Here is a 12,167-nt window from a genome sequence, read left to right as displayed (position 1 = left end):
AGGATACTGTGAGTCAGTGTTTACCAACAAAGGTCTGCTTTAGAAAGAGACAGAGTAAGCCAGGGCGTGCATTTCCCGAAAGCCTGCTTAAATGCCAGCTTCCGCTCTCTAAGGTCATTATTTAGAAAAATCTATGGGAGAAAGTTGAGGCAGACAAACTGATAGAGTGAAGCCGGCTGTAGCGCTGGCTTATTCTGCCCCCTAATCTCTCTGGTGGGCTGCGTTAGTTGCAGGCTAAGCCCTGAGATGCCTGGCCAGTATCAGCATGATGGGATATGAGGAGCGACAGGGTGGGGAGAAGGAAGTGAGAAAGAGAAAAAAAGACCGATGTAGTCAGTTAGAATGAATCTTGGCGTGTAATTTCTCCTGCTGATCCTATTCAGCACGCTTTACTTATCTCTTCACAACCAGCGTATTTATTTTACACCAAAATAAACAGAAAGATAAACAATGTGCACACTCTGTCTGCCTGCCTTGGTTTCCAGTCACACTGTCAGAGATCGCTGATTTGAAAAGGTTTCAACCTTTCCCTTGATGAAATTAGTTTAGACAAGGAAAACCAACCTGGTGCATCACCAAAATTAATGAAAATGAGGAAGTTTATCTTGCCTAAAAACAGCAGATACGAAACAAAAACCTCTAGAAAAGAACAAAACGACACACTGTATCTTACAGAGAAGCCACAGAAAAGCATAGAACTATTCCAACTTGTTGGGCTGGTGATATAAAATGTAAAGGAATTCAAGAGATGTGATACAATTAAACGGACCCGGACTCTCACACAATTTAGTATTGCACTTCCTCAATGTCGTGGGATGTGCAAGAGTCTACAGCCATGCTTGCAGCTTGAGGCTGTGCTTAGGCACCTGCTAAACATGCTGATGTTTAGCACGTATAATGTTTATCATGTTCACCCTCTTAGTTTAGCGTGTTAGCATGCTAACATTTGTAAATCCGAGGCTGACTGGATTGTCATTCAGAAGGCCAGAGAAAGTATTGTTGTTAAATCAGATGAACAAAAGTAGAAGAAATTCAAACACTGACATTTGATCAGTGTTAAATACACAGTAAATGGGGTATCCAGCTCCTCTATAACAACTAGCTAACCCAGAGCAAGACAACGTGAGCTACAACCACTACTGTTAGAGTCCCCATGCCTGATACCCCCGGGCCTTGGACATAACAATTTGTCTGACAGCCTCTATACACAAGACAGGAATTGATGCATTTATTTTCCACAGTCACAGTATGACAAAACATATATCCCCAGTCATCCATATTGTGCACATTATGTATGGGGGTGGACAGAATATACAACCTCTCCTCCTTTCCTTCAACGTCCTCTCTCCTCTGCAGCAGTCCACCCATTCAGACCCCACTGACGAGCCACATTTGCAGCAGCAGGCGCTGGCAGCATATCTGTGTTAAATTAGAGAGCAACATCCCCATCAAAAAGTCCCTCAGCATATATACCCCAACTTCTACCCACAAGGCCTCAGAGCTGCAGACAAAATTGTCTCTCTCTTTCTGTTTTGTTTCCGTCTCTCCTTCATTAAATCAGGGAGTCCACATGCATTAGTAAATACATTTCCCTGGCCCAAAGCTTTTTAATGTTCCACTGGGCTAAGTAGACAAGCCTCCTGGAAAATATGGAGGTCTTTAAAAGCTCATGTCTTTGACATCACTTCCATGTTGTGCTTATGTAAAGTAAAGCGGAAAAGAAATAGAAGAAAAAAAAATTAGGTTCTATTTTAGAACGATTTTGCTGAATTTATTTCATAATCACTTGAAAGGCATTTGTCGCTTTGGAGCAAAAGCAAAAAGTAGCCTAAACAGTCACAGAACTTGTGATTTGTTTTACTTGTGTTTCTGGGCTCACACATCACCAAAGACCCCACACATTGCCCTTGTTCTTCAGAGAGACCTCCCAAGATGGTGCTGAATGACATGGCAATGATTTTCAAAAACTCAATTTAGTCAGTAAATAAATGAGATTTTGAGGGCAAGAATGTAATAACAGGAGAGGGGTTCGCCATTGTCTTTCCCTAAACAAAAACGTACTTATTTCAAACCCATTTCTCTTCGGATTTTCTTTCCCACTTTTCTATCTCCATCTGGAGTTCCAGCTATTACAAGCTACTGCAAACAATGGCAACCACTATCTTCGGAAGAGCTACTCCTCACACTTTGTTTGAGAGGAACAATGAATGACGCACAAGTATAAACACACTCAACAAGGGAAATGTGGAAAAAGGTTGATGGCAAAGCTGCCAGTCTTTCATCTGTTCTGTAGTGCCTGACGGTGCCCCGGCAGCTATAATACAGTGATGTATTCCAATGTATTCCTATTTTCCACAAGTGGCTTCCTTAATGAAGTGCATTAGTCCTGGATGTGTGTGTGTGTGTGTGTGTGTGTGTGTGTGTGTGTGTGTGTGTGTGTGTGTGTGTGTGTGTGTGTGTGTGTGTGTGTGTGTGTGTGTGTGTGTGTGTGTGTGTGTGTGTGTGTGGAGAGTACAATGATGAGTAGGGTGGAGGGATGAGGTACAGGTAGAATGAGCACTGGTAGAAAGGAGCTATTTGAAGAGTAATGTGTGTGTGTGTGTGTGATGGAGGGCTCCTCTTGAAAAAAAAAAAATATATAGAAACTCCAGACTGCTTGTTTCCTATACAGAAATATTGCTTTGCCATCACAGAACAGACAGGCAGACTTTAGGCGGAGAGCAGAGCTGAAGTGCAGTGCTCCATAGCTGAAAGGGGAGGAGTACGAGAGGGCGAGAGCAGAATAGCGGGATTGTGTGGATTTGTCAAAGGATTCAAAGTGTGCAGCTCCACAAGGAGCTTTACTGAAATCCCAAATCATTTCGCTCATTGATAAAAACGATTCTGCGGGGATGTTGTAAAGTAATGATGATTAGCATGACGATGAGGAATATCACGTGAAGAGCGAGCCTGCTATTCAGCGACAGTTTGTGATGCATACCGTTAGCTTTTCCGAGGCGGCGATGGCATGATAATAGTGTCGAGGAGGCCCTCGGTGGCTCTACTGCCTCATATCACGCTCAGTCATCTTCACACGCAGTAAAGTCAGCACATTTCTGCTGCCATTAAATTGACTATGGCTCATTGGGGATTGACACTGAACACTATCAGTGTCATTGTAATGCCTTGTGAAATTCACAAAAGATTCACTTCTTAATGCTAGGAACAATCATTATTACTAAATACTCTGTTTAAATGACGTTGGAAGTCGTGTATTATCCACGCTCTACCCAGAAGTCTACACTTCACCGGACAACGGGATAATTGTTCCCCCCAAATGGCAGTGTGATCAATTTAGCTGTTTTTCTATCTCATATACTTGTCTTACAGGTCTAAAGTTAAACAGGGCTTTATTTTGTGATGGCAGACATTGGTTGCAGTGACCCCATAACTAGAGGCAAGAATTTCTTTACTCCAATATTCAGTGTTGTGAAACAGCGGAGAGCTCCTCACTGAATCACACCGTAGGCTATGAGGGAGGGATGGGAAATTTTAATGAGGACTGTAAAACCGCAATGCCAGTGGATTATTTGCTATGCATCGAGATGTTATTGGTGTTCTCTAGAAGATCAGCGCAGTAATTGTTGTCAACCCATGCTGATTTCGTTTGAGAATTTACTTTGAAATTTAAAAAATGATTCAAATTATTGTAAGCTCTCTGATATACAGACGCCCAGTGAATTCTAAAAGCCTAACACCATGCAGTGCAGCAGGAATGCTAAGTATCTTCTTGCAGCAAAAAAAAAATTGTTACATTTTAAACTGCAAAGATGTGGATTAAAATGTAATGAATGTCTGCGCGTTGTGATCTTATGATAAATTAAACTCTGTAAGCATCTTAGCAGTTGCTTTTTTCTTTGTGGTTTTACACTTATTACTTTGGGATCCTCTGTAAGCTTTAGTCAGTCAGTTATTAAATTAGAATGCCACATTGTATTATGTCAAATTTTCACTGTTTCATTTCCAGAAGTAGCTGTTGCACAAATTCAGGGTTTTGAGGGTGTATGTGGGTCCTATCATTTTAGTCTGTGACGTTAGAACTGCAGGAGACTGGGTTGTTTTAATCTGAATCCTTTAGTTATTTTACAGTCATACAGTCCGCTGAGACATGTATGTCAGTTTATTCACTACTTTGGATATTTTCTCTGGTTATTATATTATATCATTCAGCTCTTCGGCTGAAAATCTGCTTGATAAACTGAAGAGAAGTAACCAAAGATTTGGTGCATATACTGTACGTGTATATCGACATGTGTTGCACTTGAACAAATCCTTGAAAGTGATTTCAAGCTGCGAGATGTTTTTGTATGGCTTTCGAAAGAACAGTTTGTTTTTAAGGACGTCATACAATTGGTAATCTCTCCCACTTGGTGGGGGAATTGCTTTACTTCTTGAAGGTCTTTCGGACTGAATTTGGCTCTTATATTTCCCAAAGCAATTATAGTCAGGGTGAATTTAGTTGTCTTCCGCTCTCCATGGTGGGCTGTGGGGAATGTTTTTCTACCGGATTGGTCTGTGGAGTGGAGTGTTCGTATGGACTGGTTGCAGTTATGGTCAGAGACACAGCGCACTCTGCTGACGATGAAGAAAACATCCCCCTCTGTCTAGTTGTTGTCGAATCCAAAGTGTGCAAAAACAATGACGCGTATAATCAGGTGTGCGTGTGTGTAGTAGGAGTGCGTACATGTCACACTCCTCTTTCTGTTTCAGGTGTGTGTGAGTGCTCAGACTTCACCACTGGGATGACCTGTGAGCACTGCCTGGATGGTTACTATGGCAACGCTTTGATTGGCACCCGTGGTGATTGTCAGCCTTGCCCTTGCCCGGACCGTACCAGCTGTGCAGAAATTGCGGAGACGGGACAGGTGGTCTGTACCAACTGCCCTACGCGACAGACGGGTGAGATGAACCAACAATAATGTAAAATATTTGTTTCTGGCACCACGCAGTTAATAATGGGCTTTATGTCAAGAACAAAATGAGGACATTTCCGCCACGCAGCTTGATACTGAAAAGACTGTGGCTTTGAAGCAGCTCATCTGCAGGGACTGCCATTCAACAATGCCACCTGTGATTCAAGTACATCCGAAATGAGTTTTTAAATGTAGTTATAACAGAGTCGAGAGGTGACGTGGGGATGACCTCCAACAGTGTTCTAGCTATCAGTCATCTATCTTATTCCTCCCCACTACTTTCACCTTTGCCCCCGTGTAGGGATGCGCTGTCAGATGTGTGAAGATGGTTACTATGGTGACCCCCTGGGACAATCTGGGGCAGCTCGACCGTGTGTGAGATGCGACTGCAATGGCAACGTGGACTTCAACGCGTTGGGAATATGTGACCACATCACTGGGCGATGTTTGAAGTGCCTGAGACACACAGAGGGCGAGCACTGCCAACGCTGCCAGCGAGGTTTCTACGGCGATGCCCTGAACCAGACAGCAGGCCAGAAGTGCAAGCGTGAGTAACTGAGAAGGGAGTGCAATGGAACATTTCTCAATGAATTCATTATTTGTTGAGAAAGATGGAGAAAGAGATATATTGTATTCCTGTAAGAATATGTCCCCATCCTCTCAACAAATGTGCTTACTTCACCTGCATGTTTGATATTCACTGTCCGAATGATGTATGTGCAAAGTTTGACACTAGAAGGCTGTTTACACATCCATCTGCTAAAGGGGAAGTTTATTTGCACTCACCTTCAGTCTGACTTTAAACATGTTCATGAAGCATGACTATGTGACATTACAATTAGTTTGGAAGCCAATCACGGTCCAATGTGCAACTTACAAGTGTGATGTGGAAGCTTGAAGCCACCAGTACACTTACCCAGACCCGGAGTATGGACAATGTTTGCATATTCACAATTTTACAATGAGGGAAAAGAAATATGTAATGTAAAATGTAATTTTAAGAATTTTCTACATTCTAACTGAACTATTATGGAGGGGAAAACAGTATTTGTTATTCTTTTTTTAATCTTGAAACATTTTTTGAGGGGATCTTTACAAATCCTTGAGTCCTCACTCAAGACACGCATGACATGCCATCAATATGCCTTTTAGGATTCGGACTGTTCGGTTCACCACAGAATTGGTGGAGTCAAGTAATAGTCAAATAGACAAATTCCATTAAAGACTACATGGCCTTCGTGTTTTTGAAGGAATGCAGAATGTGATGCATTCAAATGGATTTCACTAATCAATTCAGAAGTTTGAATCCTTGAATCATGAAAGGCAAAATCTGAAAGGGGGGGTGGACAAATGGTGAATCAAAAAGATTCCTTTAACAAAGGGGTTGAAGAGTCTTTGGTTTGGGAGAATTTCAAAAAGGTCTAATTGAATGAAACATTGAAAAAAAAGCTACAACAGTAGACAGACACCCAAAGAATAATAGCTGTCATGTGTTCATCTTCTGATTTCCTTATAATAATTCAGTTCTACCTGGATGCCCAGACTTGAACTTTTTTTTTACCAAACAATGTCAAAAAGAGATCCCCGAGTCTCCCTGGTGCTGTCTGTCACTTTCTTCCATTTCTCCTTAAAGCGCTCTGGAATCAAATCAATAAAAAGTCCACCATGCTGAGGTGATACATTGCCAAAATACCAGCAGTTAACAATGTAATATTATCCTTGTTTTAAAAATGAAACTGTTTTATTTGTTTCCTCTAGCGTGCAGCTGCAATCCTGGCGGAACCTCTGGCCATGTAAATGAATGCCACCCTCAGACAGGAAATTGTCAGTGCCTCGCTCAAGTGACCGGACGGGATTGCAGTTATTGTGAAGTAGGCTTCTTCAACCTCCAACCAGGTGCAGGATGTGAAAGGTATAGAGATCACCTGTGCAATTCTAAGTGGATTTTTGGAATACACATATTAACAGAGCTTACAAACGGAATCTATTAATAAGACATTTTCCTGCCTTCCTTAGGTGCAAGTGTAACCCGATTGGCTCATCGTCCATCGCGTGTCATCCAATCACAGGGCAGTGTCTGTGTCGTGCAGGAGTGGAGGGGAGACTGTGTGATTCTTGCCGCGTGGGCTTCTTTGGATTCTCGTCACGAGGTTGCAGAGGTACAGGACTTTACTTCAGGCAGCACAACTGCACTGTGTGCCATCCTCTAATCCTCTAATACATGTGCTAACACAGATCACACATGAAAGCATTTCCAACTCTACAAATGTTCACCTCTGCTCCCCTGTCTTCTTGTGCTCCCATCCTGCTGTCCTCTCCCAGCCTGTAACTGTGACCCAATGGGCTCCATTTCCATGCAGTGTCACAGTAACGGCACCTGCCACTGTCGCCAGGGCTTCGTGGGTTATAAGTGTGACAAATGTGAGTTGAACTATTTCCACAACAGAGCCACACATCAGTGCGAGGAATGCCCAGTCTGCTACGGTCTTATCAAGAAACAGGTGAGTTTATGGTTGTTTGTGATTCTTTCTGCGTGTTTGTGTGAAAACCACCATTTGGAGGAATTTTCATATTCAACCCATAGTGGCTTTAAACCTGCAATTACTGTTTTTCTGGACATGGGTCAACAGAAACAAGCTGTGAATACAGCATTTACATATCAATATACCATTTAAGTTGATACGCCAAACAAAACTATTGCCTATTTATACATTGAGCAGATGTGGACAGCAGCAAGTTACTAAGTAATTACACAACAACAAAAATAGTTAGTTACATTATTAGTTACATTACTTGTTACATTACTCTGTACTCAGCTCAGCTTCTTCAAAGGTGCCTTTAAGAAATTTAAAGCCTCCACAAATCATATCTTGTTTTTAACGTGTACAGTTTTAAAAAGGAGACATTGTGTTTTAACAAGTCCACAGTTTGGAGGTTCTTCGGTGACTAGTCTCGCTTTGCCAGACCCTCCTCCGCAGCGCTGCGGAGGAGGGTCTGGCTAGTCCACATAGCATTCCGGGATGGGAGAAAAACGTGCTCTGGTTTATTGTCATTTCTTTAAAACAATCACAATTGTCTTGGGCGGCGCTAAGCACTGGGAAAAGCCGCGGTGCCGCTGCAAAATAGCCTCAGGAAGGAACTTGTTTTGGTGGAACGTGTATGTTTAAAGGTTGTTTTAGTCGTGCAACAGAAAACTCAGATTGGACAGATAGTCTAGCTAGCTGTCTGGACTTACCCTGCAGAGATGTGAGGATCAGTTGACCATAGTCCTCATAAATCCACCAGAGTTTAAAATTCCAACACAAACGAAAGGTAACGGACATCCGGCTGAAAAGAGTGAAATCCGGCAAAATTTCCGTCGGCAAAGGAGCAATCCCAAAAGTGGAACGTCGTGGATATAGACTATTCGGTGACTGACCACAGCAGCGTTTCAAAAGTCTTTAGCATACAGTGACAGCCACCTTATCACCTAATCATATTCTAAGCTTATGGTATGTTTTAGTATTGCAACAAACAAAGTGATTATTCAGTATTTTCTAAATTTGATAAACATACAGCCTATAAAATGCCATGAACTGAAAAATGCCCATCACAAGTCTCCAGAGCTGAAGGTTCAAAATGATATGAAACTGGGGTAGAAGCAGCAAATCCTCCTATCAAAGAAGGCAGAACAAGTGATTGTTTGGTGTGTTTTGATACATGGCTTTAAAGTTCAATCCATTGGCTAAATTGTCAATACATTTTCTGTTGATCAAATTTATTTGTTTAGTAATAATGTAAGTCTTGAATGCAAACAAAGTAGCTACAACTAAAAAAAATAAAAATTAAAAGAAAATGTGGCGGTGTAATGGGAAGCGTAAAGCAGCATTTTACAAAATACTACATTCAAGTTAAGTGTCAGTACCTCTACTACTCGAGTAAATGTACTTATGCCCCTGCTTGAATCCTTATTTGGATCATATTTCTCCATTATTCCTTTTCACATTTATTAATGTGTGTTTGCTGCACATATTATATAAACATTTAGCACGCTGTCTTGGCTCTCGCTATTATGAGGTGCAATTTGTTCTTTAAATAGCACAGTCCCCCCCCAGCACATCCTGCTTCTAGACACTCATGACAGCCATATGGCTCCTTTGTATTTGTAGTAAAGTAAACAGTGGATGTGCAGTGAAACAGAAGGAGACATTTGCCCTAATGATCTCCTGTGCAGCCTCTCGCTGTCCCTATAGATTTGTTGCAACCCACGTCTGTATGCTGAGGTACTGCGTCCCTGGATTCACTTCCTGAAGCCAATCCAATACCACTGACGTGGTCTTTTCTCTTTACATATTCTTGTTCGAGCTAAAGTGGCTGTGTCCAGCTTGTACCTGTGTGAATGCATGCTGGGATCTCCACAGTGTTAGCAACTCAGTGAACATCCCAAGCCTTGTCTGCTCTGAACACTTGCAATTACTCCTCAGTCTCCCCCAGCTCTCCCTTCTCCGCCTCTCCCATCCTTTATCTTGCTGCTCACATTTTCTTCTGGCTTTACACACAGGAATGAGAAGACTAACAAGCGCAAAGACAGGGACGGTTGGAAAAGACAGAGAGGGGTGATCTGTGATCAAGAAAGCTATGACAAAGACAGTAGATGACAGCAAAAAAGAATGGAATTAAATAATGAAAAAGATACACGGTTATTGTTCAAAGGCAGATGAGCACAGTATTAGAAGGCATATGTTGTACCTGGTGTTAAAATGGCTGATCTTAAACACGTTGGTTGCTAACTAAAACAATTAGCAAACACAGATATTTCTGCAACCAGAGAACATCCACTCAGCATTCCTAACCACATGCAAGTGCAACACGTGCAACATGCCTCCTGGTGTGAAAAAGAGGTATGACCACAGCGAGATCTACAGGCTCTTTTTATATGTCCGGACCATTTCGCTTCCGAGTTCAGCAAATTGCTGCCAATCACAGCACCTTTATTCAATTTTCAGACCTGGACTTCCATTCTCTAAGAAGTCTAATCCAGTTAACTCCTAAAATGCTTTTCTTTGGCCACATGCTATAGTAGTGTAAGTGGATGCGGATATGAAAACCATGTTCTATCCTTATCCTGTTGTTTATATTCATTTATTCATTGCTTTCGTTGAAATACTACATTTAGATGTCATGGTGTACCAAGAATCAAAGTCCTATCTCAATCTCTGTGTCTGAATAAATAAATACAGATCTGGTTGGATATATATTTTGTTGTGGTAGTTGTCCCAGCCCGGGGTTTTATTTTGTTTTAATTTTTTTGTTTGTGCAAAATCTGTATTCTCATTTACACCGTGAGTGATAAATCTCTGTGCTATTACAGGCAGAAAAGCTGAGGACTGGCCTGCAGGATTTGGAGAAGCTGCTGGCTCCCTTTGATTGCCGCGGTAGATTTGGGGAGCAGCGCCACCTGCTGAAGTATCACATGGCCAGGCTTTATGAGCATGAGCACCAGAGGGAGGATACCCTACCGAATGCTCTGGAGGATTTTCTGGCCTTCCAAGGTAACTGCAGCCAGAAGCCAAGATCATTCCACTTGGCCTGTCACTCCTTTTAATGTTTCCTATGTGGTCACGCAAGAGACACTTGGCAGCCTTTGCTTTGTGAATTGAGAAGCTTGCTTGTGTGCCATTGTAACTATTGTGTCACATTTTGGCTGTGAGATGATAACATGCCATATCAGTACATACAAGACCAGCAAGCACGGCTGAGAAATTTGACATGAAACCGCCCACAGCGTTGTGCAAACGGTCTGTTGCTCTGTGTGTGTCTCCTCAGTGTGACACTGTTACCGATACAACAAAGCGATTAAATCAGAAAGCAGGAAACAATACAAACCTCTCCCAATTACTTTAACACAATGCTGATGTATCCTCATTATCTTTGGAAAGGAAAGGGCTTACAGGCTCAGCTGCACAGGCCAAATGGAGACAAATCATAACAATATGGAACAAGATGCCGTGTGACCAACTTAATCCCTATTTATATGACAGGCGGTGCATCTCTAATCCCTTATTTATTATGATTATAGTTGCAATCATGATAACAGTTCAGTGGTCTAACAACCCCCCTCCCAACACCCACATACTTACACACACATACACATATAGTTACTAGCCAGGCTCTTTATGACACTGGGTGGCCCAATAATGATTTAATGAGTATGTGGGAGCGACAGGCTCACTGTGCGGGCACACAGAGGCCAAACAGACACACACTGGGGCTAAAACACACACTTGTTATCTCTCATTTTATATGACACAAAGTCAAAGAAGCAAGCAAAGTATATCACAAAATGAAGTAACAAAACATCCAGACAGATTGTACTCAGCTCCAGACAGACTAGGCAGCCAGTTAGACTACAAACACCACTGAGTACAAAGTGAGAGTGACAAAAGGGTTAACATCTGGACAGAATTCCCTTTGGTTTGGGTTTTTCTGATTACAAGTACAGTAAACAGGAAGGACGAGAGTCTGATGTCACACAATAACTGAGAGAGATGTGTTAAAATATGCAGTTCTAGCAACAAAGAGTTGGAAGAATTATATTCTTGACGAAATAATCTGTGGAGGGCTTAATGTGGTTTTATTTGCTTTGTGCTCTTTGTTCTTTCAGAAGCACGGGAGGCCTTCATAAAACAATTTTCCTCGCTAGAAACTTCCACAGGCACACTCTTAGCCCAGCTGCATGGCATTACATCTACTTTGAACTGCAGCATCAGCATGACGGGGGAAGAGGGGAAGGATAGGAGGAAGGATGAAGGGAGCAGGGGTGTGTGTCAAACCTTCACAGAGACTATGTTCATGGTCAAAGCGTCTCAGAAACAGCTAAAGCAGGCAACACTGGACCTGGACAACATGGTAGGTGTTTTATTGGTCCATATAGTAAGTATATATTCCAGGTATTTCACTGTATAAAATGCTCCGGGTAGCTATAATGTAAATGTTCACCCAGTTCACAGGCATGCTGATATTGCATGTAACACGATTGATTTTTTTTGTCCTTATTATGGGCTGCTGCTGTTTACTCTTGGTGGAGCTCCTCTGGATAGATCCACAAAGATCCCCCAAAGCAAAACAATATTCTCACCCACCACTCACACCTCCACCACCCTCCTCCCTCTGCCTGGCAAATTCCTGCCTTCAAAGGAAAATCCAAAGAACGTTTGATGGATGCTAAAATTAACA

At 42.1% G+C, this 12,167-nt stretch overlaps 1 protein-coding gene across 1 annotated transcript in view; it reads left to right on the top strand.

Annotated features, from left to right (window-relative positions):
• Window positions 1–12,167, top strand: part of lamc3 (laminin, gamma 3) — a 98,681-nt gene that overhangs the window by 77,252 nt on the left and 9,262 nt on the right. Inside the window, exons 13-19 of the mRNA XM_039780503.1 lie at window positions 4,750–4,938; window positions 5,254–5,499; window positions 6,711–6,864; window positions 6,969–7,111; window positions 7,275–7,453; window positions 10,303–10,483; window positions 11,596–11,895. Of these exons, the coding sequence (XP_039636437.1) occupies window positions 4,750–4,938; window positions 5,254–5,499; window positions 6,711–6,864; window positions 6,969–7,111; window positions 7,275–7,453; window positions 10,303–10,483; window positions 11,596–11,895 (1,392 nt within the window). The remainder of the gene's footprint in view (window positions 1–4,749; window positions 4,939–5,253; window positions 5,500–6,710; window positions 6,865–6,968; window positions 7,112–7,274; window positions 7,454–10,302; window positions 10,484–11,595; window positions 11,896–12,167) is intronic.

The sequence above is a fragment of the Perca fluviatilis genome, chromosome 17 (genome assembly GCF_010015445.1).
Source record: "Perca fluviatilis chromosome 17, GENO_Pfluv_1.0, whole genome shotgun sequence".
In the NCBI taxonomy this organism is placed as follows: Eukaryota; Metazoa; Chordata; class Actinopteri; order Perciformes; family Percidae; genus Perca; species Perca fluviatilis.
Note: the sequence above shows the minus strand (reverse complement) of the source record. Positions and strands in the feature narration are given on the sequence as shown.